The sequence below is a fragment of the Grampus griseus genome, assembly GCF_964374135.1.
Source record: "Grampus griseus genome assembly, chromosome: 17".
In the NCBI taxonomy this organism is placed as follows: Eukaryota; Metazoa; Chordata; class Mammalia; order Artiodactyla; family Delphinidae; genus Grampus; species Grampus griseus.
In genome coordinates this window covers 69,477,016-69,502,925 of record NC_139011.1, presented here as the reverse complement: position 1 = coordinate 69,502,925, position 25,910 = coordinate 69,477,016, and the positions used below count along the sequence as shown (strand labels likewise).

The 25,910-nt window shown below is 45.8% G+C and overlaps 1 protein-coding gene across 1 annotated transcript; it reads left to right on the top strand.

Moving 5' to 3' along the window:
* Nucleotides 1-1,520: 1,520 nt before the first annotated feature.
* On the top strand, nt 1,521-25,071 carry VXN (vexin). The gene is made up of 6 exons (XM_082674863.1): nt 1,521-1,968; nt 7,407-7,462; nt 15,665-15,815; nt 19,781-19,842; nt 22,393-22,484; nt 24,372-25,071. The coding sequence occupies exons 1-6, from the start codon at nt 1,902-1,904 to the stop codon at nt 24,553-24,555; spliced, it is 612 nt and encodes a 203-aa protein (XP_082530989.1). The 5' UTR covers nt 1,521-1,901; the 3' UTR covers nt 24,556-25,071.
* Nucleotides 25,072-25,910: the final 839 nt, after the last annotated feature.

The window sequence follows — 25,910 nt, the reverse complement described above, 5'->3', positions numbered from 1 at the left end:
AGTCTCATTGAGTGGTTGTAGACATTAAATGATATTATATATCAGGCTTCCAGGCTCTTAGCAAGCATTTAATAAATGCCAACTATCATTATTAGTATTACATCACCATCTGGCCGACAGACACATGAAAAGGTGCTCAACATCACTAATTACTGGAGAAATGCAAATCAAAACTACAATGAGGTATCACCTCACATCAGTTACAACAGCCATCATTAAAAATTCTACAAATAGCAAATGCTGGAGAGGGTGTGGAGAAACCCTCTTACATTATTGGTGGGAATATAAATTGGTGCAGCCATACGGAAAACAGTATGGAGGTTCCTCAAAAAACTAAAAATAGAGTTGCCACATGATCCAGCAATCCCACTCCTGGGCATATATCTGGAGAAAACTATAATTCAAAAAGATACATGCACCCCAATGTTCACAGCAGCACTATTCACAATAGCCAAGACATGGAAACAACCTGAATGTCCACTGACAGAGGAATGGATAAAGATGTGGATGGAATACAATGGAATACTACTCAGTCATGAAAAAGAATGAAATAATGCAATTTGCAGCAACATGGATGGACGTAGAGATTATCATATAAAGTGAAGTAAGAAAGAGAAAGACAAATACCATATCACTTATAAGCGGAATCTAAAATAAGACACAAATGAACTTATCTACAAAACAGAAACACACCTGCAGACATAGAGAACAGACTTGTGGTTGCCAAGGGGGAGAGAAAGTGGGGACGGAATGGATTGGGAATTTGGGATTAGCAGATGCAAACTATTACATATAGAACGGATAAACAACAAGGTCCTACTGTAAAGCACAGGGAACTATATTCAATATCCTGTGATAAACCATATGGAAAAGAATATGAAAAAGAACGTATATATGTATAACTGAATCACTTTTCTGTACAGCAGAAATTAACACATAGTAAATCAACTATACCTCAATAAAATAAATTTTTAAAATATTACATCATTATCAACATGAAGAAATAAATCTGTAATGGTGTAATGAAAGGCCATGGGTTTGACATAATACACCTATGCTTCAACCATACCTTATTTTTGTGTATGTATACAGAATATATAGGATAAAATATAGGATATATAGGATATATATAGGACAGTAGGATATTTAGGATAGGATACAATATATTAGGACATTTAGGATAATAAAAATACAATCTCCCTGTAGCTGGGCACCTCAAGCGTCAGGCACTGCTTGTTACCCCCATTCCTGCAAGCACCTGCAGGCTTGTACAAGGAGATGCTAAACACACAGCTCTCTAGAAATGTCAGCCTTGTCATGTACTGGCATGAGGCGAGAACGCTCTGGAAGAACAGTCCTTTTGTTTAAAATAGAAACTTTCAAGGAAGCCAAATTAACACATGACAGATTACTGAATAGCCAGTTCTGGAGGGAGGGGAAAAAAAAAAAAAAGCCTCTTCATCTCTGAAATGAAAAGGGGAGTTGCTGGTACCAAAATTCACGTTTCCTTTTCGGTAAAATCCTCCAGCCACGCTTGGCGCTACCCGAGTAGGCGATTTCACTTCATCACCACTTCACAAAAGACTTCCAAATTCACTGCGGCAGACACGGCAAAATAAAAATGTTAAATACATCCTGGCCGCGAGGGGACTGAAACCTCCAGGCTCCATCAAAGGTTCGCAATAATAGGATTCATAAAAAAAAAAAAAAAAAAAAGACAGATGGGATTAGAAAATGTTGCAGTGAAGACTCTGGAATGAGATGAGATCACAGCACCAGCCTGTCTTTTGTGGACCGGCACAATGATCCCCGAGCCAGACTGGATTAGGAAACCTCGCGACTAGAGGTTCAGAGAGAGGCCTCCGGTTCCCAGGCACTTTTGGGGAGAGAAGGCTGAAACGATGCATCAGATTTACAGCTGCAGTGATGAAAATATAGAAGTTTTCACCACCGTGATTCCTTCCAAGGGTGAGTAAAATTGCCCTCGACTGTTTCCTTAACGTGGCAGGCTAAGCAGGAGAGTAAAGACAGTCATGTGCTGCCTTATTACGGTTTTTACCCCCAGGTTTCTGAGGTCGGATGGTCTCTCTGTTTTGACCGTGTTTGTGGTTGTTTCTGAAAAGGAGGCATATGGATGAACATCAATCATTGAGAAACAGTCCATCAAAGGGGAAATGAGGGCAGCTAACTACTCCTCGTTTTACTTAATTCGATACTGGCAACCCAGTATGCCAAACGAAAGTGACAGCAAGCCATTGTTTTAGGAAACAGACATGAAAACAAAATTCCCAGGGCAGACAGATTCTTTCCTCTTCTCCAGTGAGCAAGTGGGTTCTGAAATGAGAAGCAGCTGGCTCAAAAGTATGATTTCTAACTGTGCCGCGAAATATGAGGAGGGATCATATTTCTGGCAGTGGCCTAAAGTCCAATGAAGCGGTCCAAGAATGCCCTGGCCCAGGCTGGCCTCTGCACAGACCCCAGGGCCATGCTCCCAAACTTAACCTGGCACTGGCACCGCCAAAGAGTGTGATTTTGTAAAAGCCCTGCTGCTCTGAGGTGAATGGTGTCAAGGCCCGGGAAGGGCTCTGTGTCCCTGGATAGTTCCCTTGCCCCCTGCAGAGCTGGGCCCTCTCTCCTGCCGCCCCTGTGCTCTCCCTGCTGCCCCTGTATTGCTGGGAGAGCCTGGGACCCCGGCTTAGCCCCTGGTGTCATAGTCAGACTGAATGAAGAGGGCCGGATGTCTGCTGGTGCTGTGACCCCCTGTTCAGACAACCCCTTTCTTCTTCCCATGTCAGCCATCGACATGACCACTCCTGGGGGGAAGGGAGAGACTCAGCCTGGCCACAAAGAGAAAGCCAGCAGAACATAAATTAAGCTTTAGACATCTATTGCCAGTCAGAGGGAGAGAAGAAAAAGCTGGGAGTCTGCCCACGTGCTGAAGTTGGGACACCCTCTGGAGACTCGGGAATGTACCTGAAAAGTCAAAGCCGACCCTCTGACCCAGCAGTTCCACTCCTGTAAATGCTCTTATACGTGGATGCTTACAGGGCCACTGGGTCTCCAAGGGCAAAACTGAAAACAACTTGAATGTCCTTGAAGAAGGGAAGGGGTAAAATGTGGTGTCATCAGACTCTGGAATACTCCACAGTAGTCAACAGGGAAAAGAACTGGATCTATGTGTGTGGGACACAGCTCCCAAGAGCATCATGTTGAGAGAAAAAAAAAGCAGGCTAAAAATTATTAAATTTGTACAGTACTATACATTGTTTATGGATACATATCTAGAGAAAAGCATAAAAAACATAGGCTGGAAAGACACAGATAAAGTTAGTGATAATAGTAGCCCTGGAGAGGGAGGAAAGTAGAATTGGGGAAGAGTAGAAAAGGGACCAAAACTTGTCCTCTCATTTGTTATTTCTCTTCTATGAGAAGAAAACAAATTGAAAGCAAATATGAAAATCTTAAAATGTCTATGTTCTATAATTTTTTTACATTTAAAAACATTTAAGGGAGAAAAACATCAAAGCTGAATGGTCCTATTCAACTAAAAACTTATTATACGATTCAGGAGCAACGTCATACTTCACCTGAAGAAAATCATTCAAAACAGGGCCTTTGAATCCATTTGCTTAGCAGAGTAGTCAAGAGACCCACCACCACTTACACGCTGTGTGACCTTGGACAGGCACTTAACCTCTCTGGGCCTGAGTTTCCACTCTTATAAAAAAGGAAGAACTAGAACTTACCTCCCAAGGTTATTATGGGGGGAAAAATGAGATATAGACAAAATACATAAAGCATCTAGAACAGTACCTGGCATGGCAGTAAGCACCATTAAATACATCACTTACAAAGTGATTTCTATTTTTATTCCATATTCTGAGCAATGAATATGTTTAGTCAAAGATAAATATTCAATCCTGTATTTCTTTATTGCCATTTTTATTCATGGCCACCTCCTAGTATTAAATCAGTCATCAGTATTCATGGACATGTCACTGCTCAGGAAGCTGTTCTCTAGAAAAGGAATATCCGCAGTTTTATCTTAGACTGTAAGTGGAGAAGTCCGCCTCTTCCTACGCCTTGTTGTGCCTCATCTCGCCTCCTCCAGAGCATCAGGCATAAGGCTCTCAGTGGGCGAAGACGGGGCCAGGTCTTCCTAAGTCACTGCTTATGAGAGAGACTGGTAACTCTTCATTCCATCCCCATGTTTCCTGCCTGCAGAAATATAGGCTGGTTTGATTTTCTCTAACAAGGGTTAGAGTCCTCCCAGGTATGCCCTTTCCCACACGCTCCTGTGCACAAGTTCAGCAACCTAGTGTTTAAGAGCGCAGGCCTTGTTCCACCACCAACTGTGTGACCCTAACCCTCAGTATCTACCTAAGAAATAGAGCCAATGAAGACACCCGACCCCAAAGAGTTGCTGTGAGGAGTGAATGCGAGAAGGAAGTAAGTCGTCACCTAGTAAAGCTCAATGCGAGCCATTATCACATTTATCGTCGTCGTATTATATCCCTGTTTTCCAACATACACACATACATATATAATGGGTTCAACCTAAATCGACGTACTTTTTTTAGCTGAGCCATCTTAAAGCTCACAAAAATATGGCAACAGCAAGTGTTATGGTGTTTCTCAAGTATTTTAAGGCACAAGACATAGATCAAGTCTGTAACTGAGGACAAGTGTGTATTTTTACTTCCTAGAGAGAAGGAGAGCCCTTTAAGGGAAAGATTTCATAGGCACAATTCACAGTAAATATAAACGATAAAATCTGTGGTTTTATCAAGAAGTTATACCAGAAGTCACTTCCTGAAGCTCACCAGTGGGTTTAATTCTAGGGTGAACAGCATTCAAAATAATTCTCTTGGGGATAAACAACAATGCGGCGGGGTTGGCAAGGGGAGCCGGGGAACAGCAGGAGGAAATGGAGAAAACTCCAGAAAGAGAACTCCTGACGGAGGCTACAGTCTCTAGAAGTTATCACCTCTTCCTTCCACCTGCCCTCACCTTGCAGAGAAAGAGGAGAATTGTATCAATAATAACCACCACTAATTCCTGGGAACTCACTCTTTGCCAGGCGCCGGGCCAAGGGCTTGATAACGATTAGACCATTTAATTCTCACTGCAGCCCTCTGAGGTAGGTGCGAGTTTTACCAGAGAGGAAAGTGAAGCTTAGCAAGGATGAGTCATTCGCCCAAGTCACACAACTGGCAAGTGGTCAAGTTGGGATTTACACCCAAGTGAAAGGAGTCTGGAGCCCTGGCTCTTAACCAGCCCTCTGCTCGCCTGGCTTCATGGCAGCAGGCGCTCTGCAGAAAATCACACAGCTCTCACCTGAGCACTAATCTGAGATGTGACAAGAAATCATTTCCATTCTAGGCAGGGCAGTGGCAGGGTGGGATTTCATTTCCAAGTAAATCACTTTAGCATCAATGTGCAAAAGAGATGTCCGGGTGTCTCCACTTTCAACAAAATGCACACCTTTTTCCCAACCAAGTAACTTTTTTATGGCTAATTGATTCTCCAAGTTTTTTTTATTTTTATTTACTGTGGTAAATAAAATTTACCATTTAACTATTTAAGTGTTCAGTTCTGTGGCATTAAGTACATTCATATGCTTGTGCAACCATCACCACTATCCATTTCCTGAATTTCTTCATCTTCCCAAACTGACACTCTGTACCCATTAAATAACAACTCCCCATTCCCTCCTTCTTCCAGCCCCTGGTAACCTCTGTTCTACTTTGTGTCTCTATGAATTTGACTAGTTGAGGTATCTCATATAAGCAAACTCATACAATATTTGTCCCTTTGTATCGGGCTTATTTCACTTAGCTTAATGTTTTCAAGGTTCATCCATGTCAGAGCATGTTTCAGAATGTCATTCTTTTTTAAGGCTGAATGATATTCCATTGTATGTCTATACTACATTTAGTTTGTCCATTAATTTGTTAATGGACACTTGGGTTGTTTCCACCTTTCAGCTATTATGAATAGTGCTGCTATGAGCTTTGGTGCACTGGACCAAGTAACATCTAAAATTGCAATTGCCCACCTCCTAGAGTAATGGAAACAAAAACAAAAATAAACAAATGGGACTTAATTAAACTTAAAAGCTTTTGCACAGCAAAGGAAACCATCAAAAAGACAACCCTCAGAATGGGAGAAAATATTTGCAAATGAAACAACAAAGGATTACTCTCCAAAATATACAAACAGCTCATGGAGCTCAATATCCAAAAAGAAAAACAAACCAGTTAAAAAATGGGCGGAAGACTTAAATAGACATTTCACCAAGGAAGATATACAGATGGCCAAGAGGCACATGAAAAGATGCTCAACATCATTAATTATTAGAGGAATGTAAATCAAAACTACAATGAGGTATCACCTCATGCCAGTCAGAATGGGCATCATCAGAAAATCTACAAACAATAAATGCTGGAGAGGGTGTGGAGAAAAGGGAACCCTCCTGCACTGTTGGTGGGAATGTAAATTGATACAGCCACTATGGAAACCTCCAGTATGGAGGTTCCTTAAAAAACTAAAAATAGAACTACCATATGACCCAGCAATCCCACTACTGGGCATATACCCTGAGAAAACCATAATTCAAAAAGAGTCATGTACCACAATGTTCATTGCAGCACTATTTACAATAGCCAGGACATGGAATCAACCTAAGTGTCCATCGACAGATGAATGGATAAAGAAGATGTGGCACATATATACAATGGACTATTACTCAGCATAAAAAGAAACAAAATTGAGTTATTTGTAGTGAGGTGGATGGACCTAGAGTCTGTCATACAGAGTAAAGTCAGTCAGAAAGAGAAAAACAAATACCATATGCTAACACATATATATGGAATCTAAAAAAAAAAGGTACTGATGAACCTAGTTGCAGGGCAGGAATAGAGGTAGACATAGAAAATGGACTTGAGGACATGGGTGGGAGGGGAAGCTGGGGCGAAGTGAGAGAGTGGCATGGACATATATACACTACCAAATGTAAAATAGATAGGTAGTGGGAAGCAGCCGCATAGCACAGGGAGATCAGCTCAGTGCTTTGCGACCACCTAGGGGGTGGGATAGGGAGGGTGTGAGGGAGGCTCAAGAGGGAGGGGATATGGGGACCTGCGTATGCATGTGGCTGATTTGCTTTGTTGTGCAACATCAACTAACACAACTAACACAGTATTGTGAAGCAATTATACTCCAATAAAGATCTATTAAAAAAATAAAATAAAAAAATAAAATTGCAATTGCACCCACCTCTTCTTCCCAACCCCCCTCCTCTGGGCCCTGTCCCACTCCAGGTGCAAACCCTCTCCGTATTGCTACCGTAGCTACATCAGTCTCATGGGTGTTCTCTAAAACCATTCCTTTCTCTCTCTTTGCAGTGCCCAGTCCAGCCAGAAGAAGAGTCAAGAGCTCTCAACATCTCTTAACCAAGAATGTAAGAAAACTTCAGTTTTGATCGCTTTTGTTGACTTTCATTAAAAAAGCAGTGTCTAGCTTCTTCACTCCCCACCTCCCCCCTACATCCACACTCTCCACGGCCTGGAAAAGTTTTCCGTAGCCCATGTTGCTGTTGCATTCTCCATCCTCCACTTAACCAAAACAACTGACAAATGTCAACCAGACAACAAACAGTCCTGAATTGGACCCCCTTCTGTCATTTTCCCCACAGAGAATAATTTTCATTTTATATACACATTTTTTTCCTTAAACAGAATCCACAGTGTAGGTAGAGCATCCCTGACTTGGGTGTTCTATTGTTGGCATTTGCAATGTTCCACTTTTTCACTATTATAAATAGCAGTGCAATGAATTTGTACAAAATACTGTTTTTTGGATTAATCCTATGGTGCATAGGCCTCAAAGTGGAATTAACAAGTAAAAGGATAAGAACAGTTTCATCCATCCATCCATCCATCATTTGCATTCCTACACCTGTGCTAGAGTGGAGACTAGAACAGTGATTTTTTTTTTTTTTTTTGTGGCACGCGGTCCTCTCACTGTTGTGGCCTCTCCTGTTGTGGAGCACAGGCTGCGGAAGCGCAGGCTCAGCGGCCATGGCTCACGGGCCCAGCCGCTCCGCGGCATGTGGGATCTTCCCGGACCGGGGCAGGAACCCGTGTCCCCTGCATCGGCAGGCAGACTCTCAACCACTGCGCCACCAGGGAAGCCCAAAACAGTGATTTGTAAAAGATGGCTTCTGCTTCTAGTTTCGTCACATACTACCCGGAATTCTGGACAACTGCTAGGCTTCCAACAATGCTTTTCCATTTCCCTCCAGCCTTACCAGCACTGGCTTTCATTTCTTTGTATTATTTTTTGCTTCTTTAATAAGCACATGCATTACCTTAAAATTAGTTTACATGTCTTTAGAGCCTGTGAATTTCTCATTTTACTTACAGATTTCTTTATACATAAGCTGTCAATACATCTTTGCACTTTAAAAGTTTTATTTTAATTGCTAATTGTTCCCTCCTGGTTATACTGGAGTTTCTATCACAATTGTTTTTGTAGAACACTATTTTGATTTTCTAAGTATCTCAATTTTTAAAATCCTATTCTCCATTTAAAAAAAATTTTTTTAAGTGTCCTGGGAATGAGATTGGTTTTAGTCTTTGTTGTTTTATATACATTTATTACTTTTTAAATTCCCAAAACAGGATGGGCCCATTACAAAATTTCAAATAATAAAAAGATGTAAACTATGATATCAGAAAATCCTGAGAAGCTATAGAACATAGTGGTTAGGTATGCAGGCTAGAGTCAAACTGCCTGGTTTCTTCCATTTCCCACTTTTAAATCCCAGTTCTATCCATTTCTAGCTATATGACCTTGGGCACGTTGCCTAACCATTCCAGGACTTGACTTGCTTAGCATTAAAATGGGGAGAGTGAGGGCTTCCCTGGTGGCACAGTGGTTGAGAGTCCGCCTGCCGATGCAGGGAACACGGGTTCGTGCCCCAGCCGGGGAAGATCCCACATGCCGCGGAGTGGCTGGGCCCGTGAGCCATGGCCGCTGAGCCTGTGCTCCCCAACGGGAGAGGCCACGACAGTGAGAGGCCCGCGTACTGCAAAAAAAAAAAAAAAAAAGGGGAGAGTGAGAGAGCACATCCCAATAACCACTGGAAGGAGCAAATGATTTAATACATGTAAACTGCTTAGTGCAGAGCCTGATACATACTGAACATTCAATAAGCACTGGAGTTTTTTTTAATGAAAATTTCTCATATAACAATGTATAATTATCATGCTTTATTGCTCAATAATATGCTGTTTTGCAATTTGCTTTTTTCACTATATAAATTTTGAGCATCTTTACATGCCAATTAATACACACAGATCTTCCCCATTCTTTTTAGAGGCTGCATAGTATGCCATTGTATGAATGAATGTACTATAATTTTTTACCCAAACCAAATCTGATGTTTTCTAGATTAATTATTTAACCAAATCATCAATAAATGGGATTTCCCCATTTTCTCCAGTTAAACAATGCCACAAGAAATATTCTTGAACGTATTTTTTATGTTCTTATGCAAATGTTTTTAAGGATAAATTCATAGATATGAAAATGCTGGGTCATCAAATCAACACCTTATACTTAAACGTACACAATGTTATATGTCAGTTTTAAAAAAGAAAGAAAATGCTCAAAGGATACGGGCATTGAAAAAATTTTATAGCTATTGCCAAATTCTCAGCAACTGTTTTAAACTACCTTTACCAGAACACCTGAGCCAACACTATATGGTATCAAATGTTGTTAATCTTTGACAATCTGATAGGTGAAAACATCTCATTGTTTTAATTTGCATTTCTTTAGTAATTAATATCATTCTTCATCTTTTCATAGATTTTGATATTTTCTCCCTATGGGTTAAAAGACATGTCTTTTGCTCATTTTTCTGTCAGTGGTTTATCCTTTTTTTAAAATGACTTCGAGAATATTTATATACTAAGAAAGAAAGGGCTTTTAATGGGTTCTTTGCTGTAGTGCAAGAAATTCATGTATTTCTCATGATCCCTAAAAACTTCAGCACACAGTCTAGAAGGAAAATGCTGCTGACTTTCAAGGAACAGTGGGTGTGTCACCAAAAATGGAAAGGGGAGGGGTTGTTTGTAGGTAATTTAGAGTTTGAGCACAGACTTGAGTTTGGCATTACAGTTGGTCCCTGACTTATGACAGTCTGACTTTCATGATTTTTGTCTTTACGATGATGCCAAAGCGAAATGCATTCAGAGACCATACTTGGAATTTTGAATTTTGATCTTTCCCCAGGCTAGTGATATGGGGTACAACATACTCTCTTGTAATGCTGGGCAGCACAGCAAGCCACAACCTCCCACCAGCCACACGATCACGAGGGTAAACAAGGATACACTTAGAACCATCCTGGACCCAGACAAGCATTCTGTTTCTCACTTTCAGTACAGTATTCAGTCAATTACATGAGATATTCAACACTTTATTGTAAAATAGGCTTTGTGTGAGAAGATTTTGCCCAACCATAGGTTGATGTAAGTGTTCTGAGCACGTTTAAGGTAGGCTCAGCTAAGCTATGATGTTTGGTAGGTTAGCTGTATAAAATGCATTTTCAACTTATGATATTTTAGGGGTATTTATCAGGATGTAACCCCACTGTAAGTCAAGGAAGATCTGTACTCTGGATCTGAAGGAGCCACAAGTCATTCATGACTCTGGGAAGATCCTTTGGGAATTAAGACTATTTAGTTTTCAACCAAGTTCTTGCCTTGAATTTCTAACCTTAAACAGTGTTTCTGTCTGAATCACCACTTATACCAATACCTACTGGCTTTATAAGGACAGAACTGTGATTACAAAAGCTTAAAAATGGAAATTAAATCATACTCTCTAGGAGATAAATAAGGTGCTAGGGAAGAAATTTCTCAAGGGATTTAGAACCCAAACAAAGGAGACAACTCTCTATGGTGGATGTGAAGCCACAGGGGCATGAGCTTCACAAAGCCCCCAAAACATGGGGCACCGCCTCCTGGAGTATCCACTGACTTCAGCCAGGCTCTGCAGAACCAAGCTCCCAGCTTTCCTGGGAATGGCTTATGACTTTCCCTCCCTAAAACATTTTTACTCCAAGGGGAAAAAAAAGTGACTCAAGTATATGAATACAAATAAAAATTGCTTTTGATGGGAAAAAAAAAAGAAAAAATAGAAGGTAGGGTCTTGTCTTCAAATATGCATTCTTCCTCCAGGTAAGACAGCTTAATAATGCTCTCTGGCCTTTGAGCTCTCCTCTGAATTTCTAATTTCCCCTAACGGCATGACTCATCCTTTGCTCATAAAACTCAGACCCAGCTGCACAGGACATTCAAATTAGAAAAGACAGGAAAGGTCTTAGTCTACCTAAGACGGGGGAACTGAGTCCCAAAGAAGAAAGAACTATCTCTGACCTTTTCTTTTTTTCATCCAACTGGCTCTTGGCTCCCCTTTGAGTTCCCGAGAAAATCGTTCATATTTTGCAGCTGCTCCAATGTACCAATATTTAGGACTTTGCCCCGAAATTCTTATTTGTCTCTATTCTCACCCCTCGGGCTACCATACGGATGTCAGGTTCCTTCCTTTACAAGTATCTCTTTCCTCTCCGAATCGTCCTTAGCGCGGCACTTTCCTCTCTCTCTGGACCCCTCGTAAGTTACATGTTCTTCTTCTACAGCCACCCAGTGTTCCTTCTCTAGGTGGCTTCACTAGTCTTTTTCTCCCCATCCCCTCTGATTCTTAAGCAATTTTACTGACGTCCTGATCATCCTCATGCCGCAGACATCGTAAGAGTAGCTTAAAGGAATAAATTTACACCAAAGCGTGGGTTAGTTAGGGCTTCCACAGCCCCTTCAAAATAAGCAGCAGCGCCATCATCAGGAAAGATGAAGGAACGGGAGTGCAAATGTCACATTCTTCCCAGATTTCAGCCTTGTGGAGGAGCGGTGATCTGATGTTTCCACCTGGTGATCTGATTTTTCAAAATGCACTGAGCAATCAGTTTGCACTTGAAAATTCTTACCTGGATGGCAGCACTTCCATGGGTCTGACAAAGAGCACTTCCTTAGAAGGTATGAAACCATGATCCTTGTTCAGGCTGCGCCCCTTACAGCTCTGTGACCTTGAAGACACCCGGCTTCCTCTGGCCTCAGTTTCCCTGTGTGTAAAATTAGGGAGTTGGGCTAGAACTTTACTCTGGATGCCGTCAACCAAAATCATGATGATCCTTCATCACCTAGGTCTCCCCCGTCTTTCTAACTCCCTACCAGCCCCCTAGGTCTCTGATCTGAACCCAGCAGGGAAGCATCAATTTATCACAGTGAATCTGTTACACAAGTACAGCCCCTACTTTCAGCAGGCAATTCGTTGAACCTGGAAAGGGAAATCCAACATTAAACACGTCTCCCCTTCACCCCTTCCCCATTCCCCAATCTCACCCTTGTACTCAGGGCGCTAAAGAGCCTGTGCTCAGACCAGTTTGTTCTAAGACCAGCTGCAGTATCCAGCCCGGACCGTATCCTACAGACCAGAAAAAAAACAGGCTGTCGGGAGGCTTTCAGGAGGCCACAGCCATGCATCCAGCTGTGCGTTCCCTGGCGTGGGCCTGATGCACTGCCCTGAGCCCTCTCAGAGCCTCCGCAATTGTGGGGCATGAGAAGCAAGCACGAGGCCAGCTAAGAAAGGGAAATCTTCCGAGCTGAGCCCTCTCCTCTGGCATCCTTCAGGGCCGAGAAGATACCCTGCTGAGGCACTGGGCCCTCAGTCAGGACCTGGGAAGTAACCAGCCTCACCCCCACCCCAGGAAACCTACATCCAACAGGGGGCGGAGCAGCTAATGCTTCTCCACTGTCTCCCTCCGCATTCCCTTCTCCCACCCACAATGCAGAGAAGGGCTGGCTGAAGTTTCTTATTCCTAAAAGGAAATATTTGCTTTCTTTTCAGGGGAGGAAATGCTGGGCCTCCCCACTGGACTCCTCAGGCCTTCACATCCTGCCTTACTTCCTCCTTCTACAAAATGGGTCGGAAAACACACCAGTCCTTACTCATTAGAGGAATGCTGAAAAAATGAAAACAAAATTCAAAATAGCTGTGATGAGAGGTAGACAGCCAAAGGCTTGAATGTCAGTAATGAGGCTCAGGTCTCTCCCGTTGGACCTGGAGGTCCACATTCCAGGGGGAACCCTGAGGCCAAACGGTACACGTGTCCAAAATGCCATTAACCTAGGAAATTCCAGTATTCTGGGCGACACCATGGCAGAGTGCAGTGCTAAGAGGAGGGAAGGAAATGGAAAAGCTGAGGGGACTGTCTGTGCAGGGTGGTGAGTCCAGACCACCCACTACTGCACCTTACAGCCCCCAGTGAGCTGGCGTAGGGCAGACGGGTGCTGCCCCCAGCCTGCACTGAAGGCTTGCTAGAAAACCAACAGAAACACCACCTTCTAATCATTTTGCAATTTACAAACATATCAAATCAACACATTGTACTCCTTAAACGTATACAATCATATGTGGAAATTTATATCTCAGTAAAGCTGAAGGAAAAATATTTTTAATTATTGGGGAAAAAATCCCACATGCTGCAGTGCCCAGAAGAGAAAGGGCACTAATCCTAAATGATCCTTAATTATCATCATCTTTCTCCAAAGGTAAAGAATGAATGAGTCTGGGTCCTAAAACAGGCCTGAGAAGAGTTAATTTCCTAAGCCAGATAAGACCAAATGTGGGATATATTACTTTTTTAAGCAAAGGACTCTTTGTGATAAACTGAAGCAAAGAGTGACAGCTCCCCTTCCTCTGCTGGGGACGGACGTGACCGCTTCCTGATGCTGTAGGTAAACAGGTGGCACAGGGAAAGAGAACCTGCTGTGTTCCTGAAATCTCTGCGAATGACCAGCAGTGACTCCGCCCCAGTACAGCAAGGGTGGTCAAGAGGATGACCCCTTTCCACATAGCCTCGAAGTACCAAAACTGGGGTTTGAACTCAGGTTCACATGACCCCAAATGGAAATTTATCTTCTTCATCATTGACAATCTGATAGGAGAAAAAACAACTTTGTTTTAATTTGCATTTAATTATTGTTGTTCAGCACCTTTCATGTTAACCGGCCATTTGCATGTCTATTGTCAATTAGCTGGTTTTTGGCCCCATTTTTCTATTTTTTTCCTCTTTATTGATTTGTAAGAGTTTTATGTACACAGCAGTAATTCCCTATTATATGTAACAAATGTTATATTGAGCCATATTCTATTCTAGTGTCTGCTGTTGTTTGTTTGTTTGTTTTTTAACATGCATCTTTGGTCTGTCTGGTATTCATTTTCGTATGAGAAGTGTGGACATGGATCCATTTCCCCCAGTGGCCTGACATTTATTCCAACAATATTTATTAAAGGTCCAATTTTTCTCCACTGAACTGAAATATAACCCTATTATAATACTTAAAAATTCAGTCTTATTTGCTTCAGCTTCCTCCACAATTGTTACATTGGACAATGGAGGGGAAATCATCAAAGGCTCGACTGTAAAGGCTGAAATGGGTCCACCTCACTCACAGATAGACTGAGTACCAGGATCTGGCACAGAGGTGCCCTCGCAGGATGTCTGTAGAAGGAAGGAACGAGTGAGCAAGAGAATGAGTAAATACAAACCTCAGGGAAGCTGCAGTTCTAACCTGCTTCAAAGGAGTGAAGACATTCAGAATGCGCGACCCCAGTGTCATGGCTATGCATTCAAACATGCACGATATGCGCCCCAAATTGCTAAGATTCCCTTTGTCACCCCCGAAATTAAGATAAAATATGGTACTATTTGTCTCAAATTTGTACATTTAAATTATTTCAATGATCTAAGTATTTTTGTTATAATTTTAAAGGCCCATTTCAGTGGGCCCTGACAAAAGGGGTATTCCTCTTCATGTACTTTCCCAAAACCACTATTCAACAGGGGATCATTATTGAAAACACCTTAGCGTGTAGCGCTCCGTTCTGGCTTGCCACAATTTCCACTCACCGAGCCACAGGTCGTGGAAACTCATCTCTCAGCTCCAGCTGACAGGCACTCTACAAAGTAGAGGAAACGTGAGCGTCCGGGAGCCGTGCCTGCTTTCTCTGGCCAGCAGGTTCTTCCTTTTTACAACCTGGGAATCAGCTGGGCCCCGAGCCCTCTGCCTAGGTGTTCCCTCCGCTCGAGCATCCAGAAGCTGTCCTCTACGTGAACAAGGGCACCCACTGAGCTGCAAAGACTGTAAGAGCCCGATTTCCAGGGCTTGTCCTCATTTCAAATAGCCTGTTCTATTGTCAAACTATGTCCAGCCCTGGGGCAGTTAACTGGCCCCAGTTTGGGGCCTGAGGGCCCAGGCTTCTGACTCTGTGAAGGTACAGCTGGTGAGGAGCCCCCAGAAACCTCATTTTCCTGCACCATGGTGCCACTGGACATGCTGAAGTTAAACACAACACTTCGCCGTTTCAGGCCAGCCTCCCCAGGTTTCCTCGCTGCTCCCAGCAATGGCTGGAGTCAGGAAGGCTCCGTGTCAGCACGAGGTCCGTCCGCAAAGCTGCAGTCCTGGCCTCAGCTGTGGAGGCTGAGACTCTAGGGGAGGAACAAGCTGACGGTCCTTCCTCCCCCGCGCAGGTGGTGATCGAGTCCGACCTCTACACGTCCCGGCCCCTGGAGCTGCTGCAGCACCGCAGCGACCACCGCGACGGCGAGGCCCGCAGGTCGAGCTGCTTCCAGAACGCACGGCCGCAGGGCGCCCACCCCGCCAAGACCCCCGCCAGACCCGGTACGTGCGTCACGGCCCGGGTCCCCGGAACCTCCCTGGGGGGCAGTGGTCCACTTAGAGCAGCTGCCGCGGTGTCCGCGAACTGGCTTGTGTGGGCTCTAGCCACGTCGTGATCCTCCCTGGCGTCCTCCATCACGCCCGGTGGGCGGAGCACCTGCACGTGGGGCCGCCGCCTTCCCCAGTGCATGCCGGTCCTGCTCTGAATGCACCTGCTCGGGCGCCTCCCCCCGCCCCCACTGCAGCACCACAAAACTCCTTCTACCTTAAAACACTCGCTGCTGGGTCTGCGTGATGAGCAAAGATGCTCTCATCTACCGCCTAGCTCCCCAGGCAGTCCTGCGGAATTCAGGAGGAGGTAAACATCATTAGACGCTGGGGGGAGAGGAAACCAGAGTACACATGACTCATGAAGCGAAGGAAGCTTACGTTATTTTACAGGGTGTGTGTGTGTGTGTGTGTGTGTGTGTGTGTGTGTGTGTGTGTGTGTGTGTGTGTGTGTGTGTGTGTGTGTGTGTGTGTGTGTGTGTGTGTGTGTGTGTGTGAGATTATACAGGCTCTTCATCAGCTGCCATCTTAAAATCCCACCATTTTAAATTTGAACGCCTTAAACTATTTCAACAATTTATAAAAAGAATTTAGAGACAAATTTGTTTTGAAAGCTGGAAGCATTAGAGTCTTACCTTCCACACTATTTTGAAAAATGGCTCCCACCCCAAGCAGTTAAACAGGAATCTGTGTCTAGCCTGCTGAAGTCTGTGATCGTATTTAGCCTTTAATTCCTGGTTTAGGTTATTTCTGTTGTGCCCACAGCCTCAAGTTATTCCTATTTTTAACTCCAGAAATACACAAAAAGTTTTGGATATCCTTTTCAAAGCTGTTGGGTGTCAACAGTTTTGTATGTTAGAAGAACTGAAGGTAGACTCCATTGAGTGTCTCTCTTTATCCATCCATCTCCTCTCTTTCCTCCCTCATAGATGTTAGATTGGATCTCTAAGGTTTCTTTGGTCACTAACACCCTGATCCTGTTTTTAAGATCCTACGTGTAAGAACCCATAAGTCAAGCTATATTCTCTAGTTAAGGGATTACATATATACATTTTTATGGAGAGTGAAAGCCTTAGGGAAACCACAATGTGCCTTGCAAATAGAGAAGATAATTTTTTTCCCTCTGTCTATATATAAGTGGGTGGGTGGGTGGTGGTTGCCTGTGCATAGAAAAAAAAAGAATATCTTCTCTACAAAATCACAAAATGAATTTAGAGCCATGTTTCTCAAATTTTAATGTGCAGAAGAATCACCTGGGAATCTCGTTTTTATGCAGTCTAATTCAGCAGGACCAAGTAGGGCCCCAGATTTTGTTTCTAATAATCTTCCAGATGATGCTGATGATGTTGGTCCAAGGACAACATACTGATTAGCAAGGATTTAGGGAAGATCTCATGGGTGGTTCTCCAGGTGGCATCCCTGGAGCAGCAGAACCACCTGGGAACTTGCTGGAAATGCAGATTTGGGGTCCCACCCAAGACCTATTTAATCAAATTCTGGGGTAGGGCCCAGCAATCTGTTTTAACAAGCCTGCTCCCAGGGTGACTTTCCACCTCCCTGAAGGTGGAGGCCCACTGATCTCTGCAAGCACCCCCTGCCGATCTACAGAAGAGGAAACCGAAACCATGGAAACTGACTTACCCAAAGTGCACTGCTCATCAGCAGCAGAACTGAGATTAAATCTCATGTCTCCTGATTTGCCAGCTAATTGCGTCTTTCCCCCAGAAAATAATGTCTTTCCAGCTGTCTGGTTTTAGGGGCTACTTTCCTCCCTAAGTAGATTGTGGAAGCTTGGACTGAAGGGGAGAACAGCAAGTTATGAAATGGAGAGACTCTGCCCGACATATGACAGTCAGCTCATGCAGGGAATGTGCTAGTCAGGTTTTTAAAAAAAAGGAAAAAAAAGATTGAGCTGGGCATCGATTCAGTTCCTTCAGCTCCCACAATCTGACAGATTCCAGAGGGGATGAGAGGGAGGGAGGGTTTCTGAGTCAAAGCCAGACCCACAGGAAAGGCTGGGCACCGGCCTTGGGCACGAGTTTTCCATCCTCCAGTCAGAAGGATATGTGTCTCCAGGGATCTCAAATCTGGAGACGTGTTTCTTTTCTGAGCTAAAGGAGAAGGCTCCTGAGTGCTGTAGCCTTCTCACGTGGGAGAAATATGCTCTGAGGAACCTTGGAAACAGTGGGGACTCTGAAGCCTTGAGCAGGTGAACCTCAAGGGCCCGGAAAAGGGGACACCCACCTCCTGGGCCGGTGGAATGTCTCCACTAGGATGTCCTTGGGACATCTCAAAATCAACTTGTTCAAATGGAATTCGTTTTCCACCTTCAAACCTCTCTTGCTTTCTCAGCTGGTGCCACTATCCATCTTTCCAGCAAGCCGCTGGGATGTTTATCCCAATACCCCCTTGTCCTCCCCACCCCCGCTCCACACACTAACCACCGCCAGTGTCAGTTCCTCCGTATGTCTCATCTCTCCTTGGTACCAACCTCAGGCTACCGGGTCAGACTCCCTTCAACCCTTGTGTGTAGCCGCCAAGCCTGGTCGTCAGCTACCAGTCCTTCTTGCTCCACAGGCTACCAGAGGGTAGCCTAAAGCAGCACCTGCCTCTGCCATCCCTCTGCTTTAAACACTGTGTCCTCTCCACCCCCAGATGCCCTCCAGACCACGCCCAAGGTTCTCCAGGACCCAGTCCTCTGCTCACCTCTCCAGGGCCACCTCCTGTGACACTCCTATCCCTGCCAATCCATGCACAGAACAGCCCTGAGCTGTGGTGTAATTGTGACCACTCATTATATTCCGGACCTTCCCCGATACGTTCTCTCTGCGGATTGCCCTCCCTGGGTCTCCCCACCTAGCAAACTCCTCCCAGAATGGGTTAGGGGGTCCCTCGGTCAAGTTTTCCCAGCCTTGCAAGACCTCCAAAGAGGTCAGCTTGCCATTCCCTAGATCTTCCTCACCCAGCTTCATCGTAATTGCCGTGCATCTCTAAAGCCTCTGTTTCTTCATCTATTATGATGTCTACCTGTGAGGGTTGTAGTGAGGATTAAATGAGACAATGTTTATAAGTCTTACACTCAGCACAGCGACTGACACAGTAAATGCTCAAAAATATAAGCTACTGTCGTCACTGACGCCAGAGCACGGCACTCCGTGGTCTGATCTTGGTAGCCTGTAACTTCATTTTATTGGCCTTGAGATGTTTTCCTCGGGGTGGGGGGCTGGTATTTCTCTACGCTGTAGTCTGATAGCATGGGGCTCCTCCAGGAACATCTGCCCCAGGAGGGACTCGACTGAAGGCCAGCCTTCAGTGGAGCCCCACTCCACCCCACCCCCGCCCATCACCAGCTACCTCAGCTCAACATCTGGATTCCCAGCAGCGGGTCGAGCCTCAAATAAAGGCATAGAAAGAAGGTTCTCACATACATCTCATGCCAGTGCCTCAGGACTCCGATAACCTCCAATCCTCCCACATTATGAGGCTTACTTCCCACAGCAGGCAGGACTTTGAGCTCATTTTCACAGAGGCGTGTCCAGGAGCGGCAGGTTAAAGGACTGATCCCAGCTAAAGACTTAACTCCTGATAACCTCTTGTGATCTGGCGCTTTAGGAAGAAAGGAGGCGCTAAGGGCACATTCTCTGAGTCCCCTACTGCAGGCAGACCCCGTACTGAACACCCACACACGTGATCTTATTAGACCTTAGCTCTAACCTCCCCAAGAGCGCCAGGGGTGCAGGTGACCCACTGGACAGTTGTCCCATTGCCCAACCCTAGTGCGTGATTTTGCTGCTCAGTACAAAGGCCGTTAGAATATTCCTGGCTTGTGATTGATTAGCTAAGGGATAATTGATGCAGAACCCGGGGCAGCTGGAACCCAGGGTACCACTGAGTAACGTCCCCTCCGTTCACCTTTGCAGTGGGGATTTCTGAACCCAAATCAGCAAATCTGTGTGGGAATCGAGCATACAGCAAAGCTTTGGTAAGTAAAATCAACCTGGTTAGTGTATCTGCTGTGCTTTAACCTTCTTGTCCTGTCTGTGCCATGAAGACAAAGTGTCCTTTGTTCCAGGCCTGAGGATTATTAGAAAAGTGTAGCTGAGGGTTCTTTGCTCCTAAAGCCTACCAGCTGGTGGCACACCACTGGCCGCCTCTCTCTTTCTTGCCGGAAATTCAGCTCTTAGGTGGACAGAAGGTATTACCTAGCGGACATCTCAAACAGGGGGGAAAGAAGCAGTGTCTGTGGCAGGCCCCTGCCAGATGGAGGTGTCTGACCAATTCCCAGGGGCAGCTACGGGGGTAAAGAGATGCAAGGGTCTCGAGCACTGTGAAAACACAAAACACCATCACCTCAGAGGGAACTGCTGAGCCACCTCCCACTGGGAGCTCTGGGGCAAGGATTGTCCATCTGGGCTGCCCGAGTTGGACCCAGCTGACCGATCCTTTATATTTTCTTCCCGCTCTTTCATGGCATGCAGGCTGCCCAGGACGGCATGACCTTGGGCGAGGTGGCCCTCTGTAGCCAAGGACACCTGAAGGAGCTGAGGGCCACCTGCTCCCCGCCCTCCCCCAGGGGGAGGGCAAGGCGGCTTGTCCTTCCCTGAAGGGGGATCCGGTAGTGCATGTCTGGGTCTAGCTCAGCGTCACCCTGAAAAAATACATCTCCTTCGTCATCCTCTGGGCATGAATGTGGGTGTCCCCTGGGTTAGCACAGAAGGGGTGGAGTGGTGGCTGGAGGTGAGGTCAGCTCGGGCATCCTGGGCTCTGCGGGCATCAGCTCTCGAGATTCACGGAACTAGAACAGACTGGAGAGAGCGTCTGAGTCACCCGCTCGTCCTTATGGAACAAACTGGACAGAGACGCGAGCGCTTTGCTCCTGGTCTGGGCAGGAAATCGAAGCCAATTATTTCATTTAGGTCATCCCTGTACTAGGAAAACCACACAAAGGGCAGGGATGGGACAATCAGGGGCCCCCTGTCCCAACCTGGGACCCAGGGGAAACTGAGGATGGCTGGGCCGTTACCACAGAGTGAAGGTGGTCAGGCTGCGACAGCTCGAACTGCTGCCCTCAGCTCAGCCCGAGGCTAAGGGGAGAGGGCAGCTCACTGCCTTGGATTACTTGCCCCCAGCCCCCGGGCTGGACTCAGTGTCCTTGGCAGAGAGGAAGCTGCAGCTGGGAGGCCAGAGCGAGGTGGGATGGGACAGGTGGTGATGGGGAGGTGGTCACAAAGGAGGGGGCGACAGTAGTGCAGAGGACAGAGCGGCAGCATGACTGACCCTTTCCTCTGGGTCTGAGACGGTAGGGCTGGGGTCCTGCAGCTCATTGGAGCCCCCATCCCAGGGCAGAGAGCAATTCAGAGCTCGAACAGCTAAATCTGATTTTGACGCTAACATGCGCTGGGGCAAACAGGATGGTGGACGGCCCGGGAAGAAGCATGTTTCTGGGCTGCTGGCACAATGGGGAGGGACAGCTCCCGAGAGGCCACAAGGTGGCACAGTGACTCTCCCCACAACCTTTGGCCCGTGCGGGAGAGAAGGGGCAGTGACTCCTGGTGTCCTCAACCTGGAATTTTCCAGCAATTTTAGGAATGTGGTGATCTTAAGCCTTCCCTGGGGCATGGGGTGGAGGTGCAAAGCGGAGGTCCACTGACTGAACAAACTCCAAACTCGGGACCTAGCCCTGCTTGAGCTACCAGTGATTTTTCAATTCGGTACATGTTTCTTGAGCACTCACCACCTCCTTTAAGGAGAGCTCAGGAGGGCCGCCAAAGGGTAAGCCCCAGACCCTGTCGTTCGCATGCCATTCCTGGGGAGACTGCACCGGCATAAGAAACAAGTAGACAACCGTAAAGAGAGAATTGGTGGGATGCCAAAACATATCACATAAGGACTCAGTGCTGTGGGGATGCAGGAGACAGAGAGAAATCAGCTGGGGCACCAGCCTGAGGGGAGGCTTCCTGGAGGAAGTGGTCTTTGAAGGGTAGGCAGAGATGAGGCTTGATCCAGAGAATGAAGGAAAAGCTGGGTGAGTGAATCCAGGAGGGGCCCAGGGTGTGTGGCAGGTCTTGTGGGAAAAAAGGAGGTCCTGTCCCAAGCGACTGGTCCTGAGGCTGCAGCAGAGAAAAGGGAGAGGGTGACACTGATCTTGCAGAACCTGCAGGATTTGACAACAAAGTGGACACAGACCATAGGGGTGCAAGGGGGGACAGAGGCCTCGCAAGACTGAGTTGCTTGCTTTCAAGTTTCTCTACGTAGGTGGTTCTCAAAGTGGGATCCTGGGACTAGAGCACTTGGGAACTTGTTAGAAATGCAGATTCTCGGGCCTACATGAGACCTACTGAATCAGAAGCTGGGGTGGGCCCAGCATTGCATTAACAAGCCCTCCCGGGGGCACCTGGTGCCCGCGGCAGTATGAGGACCATTGCCCTGGGTTGATGGTAGTTCAGTTTAGCTGATGCCCTTTCCAATGGCTCCAGCCACTGTCGGAGCTGGGGACATGGCACCATCCTCACACTCCCTTCTCACAACCTAGATGCCTCCGGTGGCCCGGATCTCGGTGAAAGCTCCCGCCGTCCTGGAGGCGGCAGCTCTGGGCTCGGAGAACGGAGCTGTTCTGACCAGAGGGTAAGTGCTGTGCCTCCAGCCTGGCTGCCTCAGGGCTCCCCACCCGCTCCTGTCCTGCTCCTGGGCCAAAGAGTAACAGGTGGCCGTCTGTCAGACCCTCAAGAAGCTAAAACAGAATCCCTGCCAGCTGTAAATTACCTTTTAATGAGGGCACTAATCCCGGGTTTCTGTGGCCACATCAACTTTTCCCCTAGGATTAAGCCGAAGTGTTTTTGATGGTTTCCACTTCATTAACCCCACTCTTTAGACTAGGAGAAGTCTAAAGAGGGAGGGGTTTTGGTTAATTAGACAAATGTAATCACAGGCCATATGCAGAGCCTCCTGAAGGCATGCTGGTGTCAGAAATGCCTCACGAATTAGATTAAGGGCCCCTGCCCAGGTAGAAAGTACACAAGATACAAATGTTTCAAACCAAAAGCAGGTTACTATTAACTCTGACCCAGAACCAGCAGCTAGAGTGGCAGGAGTGATAAGCCCCCCAGGAAGGCCCTCACTGCCTTCAACATGGCACAAAGAAGATGGCAATAAGAGTCTTAAACTCAACTCAGCGTGTACATTTACGCCCCCATCATCATCTTCCAGACTGGAGAGAGCAGAAAAGTGGCTTCGGGGATGATGAAGGGTGTGGGTTCTTGACTCAGATCTGCCTGCGTGCCTGGCACCGCTGCTGACTTGCTATGACTTCAGGCAAGTTGTTCAGACCTCCGTGTCCTCGTTTCTTTAAAAACAAAACAAAACCCAAAACATGGGGACAATCATAACCTCTTGAGAGATTACTGTGAGAACAGGATGAGATAATGTGTGAAAAGCTTAGCACCAACGGTTGCATCATTTTTCAAGAAGCTTACAGTCTGGGAATTGGAAAGACACATGCTTGGCAAAGTGATAGATGCTCACATATGAGGGACCATGCACTACAATATCAACCCAAGGTATGCACACCTTGAAAGCTGAGGGAGTTAGAGGAGGAACAGACCAGTGTGAAGCCCTTTTAGGTGAAAGAAAGCCATCTAGAATGAATGATAAAAGCCAAGCCACTCAACGTATTGGGACCTAGTTAGAGAAAAGTATCTTTTCGATTGTATTAAGTTTATAGTAGCAAATTGTTGTGAGCAGCAATGGCTGTTACTGCCTGCTGCAGTAACCAGCAAACGCGAACCGTGTGCCTCAAGAGAGGCGCCCTTTCCATCCGCGCAGCTGCATCGCAAAGGGTTCTTCGAAATGGCCCGTTTCTCTCTAAGCTTAGACGTTCTCATTTCCATTTGTTCCTGGACCCTGGCTATTGAAAAGAAAATGAAGGCCATTCTTTCACTGAAGGAGAGCAAGTGAGAAAAATGAACATTTATTGATGTGGACCATGTGCCAGATGCTTTGTGACCTTATTTTCCTCCTCACAAAAGCCCCTTGAGTTAGATGAAATTATCCCCATTTCGCACATGAGGAAGCTGAGGCTGGCTGAGGTCAAATCACTTGCCTGAGGTCACACAGTAAGTGGGGAGCAGGATTCAGCCCCAGGGCTCATGGGCTTTCAATAGCTGACGATTTGTGACATCTGCTCTTTCCAGCAAGATCGTTTTTGTAGAGGTGGAGGGATGGCGGGTTGGGGTGAGGAAGGGTAGAGTTTGGAACAAGAGCAGAACTTGGGATCCATGAGCCAGTGTGCTCAGGGCCACCTGCTTCCCTCTCCCCATGCAAGGACCTCCCTGGGGCAGGGGGATGGGGTGTCATTCCTGCGTGGGCCCCAACAGCGACCCTCCACCGTGGTCACAGGTTGTATGAGCAGAGGAGGAGCGAGGGCTCTGGCTCCTCTTATCGAGGGCAGCAATTAAAGAAGGACAGGCTCAGCGCAGTGACCGCCCTCCTCACCCACCTGTGCATTTTCTGTAGATCCAGGCACCTCAAGAAGATGACTGAAGAGTATCCTACCCTCCCTCAGGGAGCAGAAGCCTCCCTACCGCTGACAGGAAGTGCTTCCTGCGGCGTCCCCAGCATCCTCCGGAAAATGTGGACCAGGCACAAGAAGAAGTCTGAATACGTGGGAGCTACCAACAGCGCCTTTGAGGCTGACTAAAGGTGACCCTCCCCAGGTGCCCTGCGCTGGCCCGAGTTCACTGCACAAGGGGAGGAAACTTCCAGATGGGAACTGAGCGACATTCACCTCTGCTACTAGCTGGTCCACGCACATCACCCTCCAGTACTAACTAATCGCCCCGGCTCAGGAAACGGGAAAGGAACCTCCCTCGAAGGCAAAAGAAAACTGTTCCTTCTTAGAATCGATAAAGCCATTGGTCTGAAAGTGACTTCGGGAGGTCATCAAGTTTATATCCCTATGTTTAAGCAAAATGGCACCAAAATCAAACCTTCCCAACCCATTTTAAAGACCTCCAAGGAAGCAAGCAGGCAATTCCTCAGCCTTCCTTGTGAGTCGTTCTAATTTCCGGTATAAATGTAAGAATTTGATGTTTCAGGCACTTGTAAGCACAATGGTTCTCACTGTTCCTGCCACCATATTTATTTCATCTTGATGAGGTACGATTTTTAGTGACAAAGCGCTATATATATTTACTTAGTAGTTCTAATATTCATTTGAGTGTATCGTCAGGATCAGTTCTGATGACACTTGGCATGATTGCATGAACTCTGTATTCTTTTACATGTGATTTTTCTATAGGAAAACATGATTTAAATTTTTGAATGCTAACATTTTCTGAAGTGACACAGTCTAGTGGAATTAATAATACCTTGCTTGGGTATAATTATTTTAACTTTTGAAAATGCTCTCCCATCCATTACCTCTTACATTCACAAAATTCCTGTTAAAGAAAGCACAATTATTCCCAGTCTACAGATGGGGAAGCTAAGGGCCTTAAGAGGTTATGCGACTAGATACCAGGTAGTGGAACTAGATACCAGGTCCTCAGCTTCTGCACCAGACTCCTTGCTTTGCCTACTCTAGTAACTGATTTGAGGATGGTTTTGAGGGGCAGGAATATGTCTCTGGGGGCAACATTTGAAGGAAACGATTTGACAAAGGTAGAACCAGTACATGATATAAATGATGTAAACCATTCATATGGTTTCATAATATATCATATTATGCGTTCCTTCTTTTAATGGAAATGTCATCATCAATTCTATATCAACATCAGTAGCCTTAAAATGATAACATGATAATGATAGTCACCATTTATTAAATGCTTACTATGTGCCAGGTGGGTTAGTGAGCACTTTACATACACTATCCCGATCTTTCTGTCAACTCTGAGTTAGGTGGCCTTCCCCATTTAATAGACACGGCTTTAAAGTAGTTAAATGATTATTCTGAAGGCACCTAACCCATGTGGGTGTCAGGCTCCAATGCCTGTGTTATATCTACTCCTTCATACAAGAATATTCAGAACATAGAGAAGAACCAAGGCTAATAAA

Excerpts from the sequence above, each read along its gene's own strand:
- VXN (XM_082674863.1), top strand. The coding sequence starts at position 1,902 with ATGCATCAGATTTACAGCTGCAGTGATGAAAATATAGAAGTTTTCACC. Across the intron at positions 7,463-15,664 it reads AACATCTCTTAACCAAGAAT|GTGGTGATCGAGTCCGACCT; the intron begins GTAAGAAAACTT and ends TCCCCCGCGCAG. Across the intron at positions 15,816-19,780 it reads CAAGACCCCCGCCAGACCCG|TGGGGATTTCTGAACCCAAA; the intron begins GTACGTGCGTCA and ends TCACCTTTGCAG.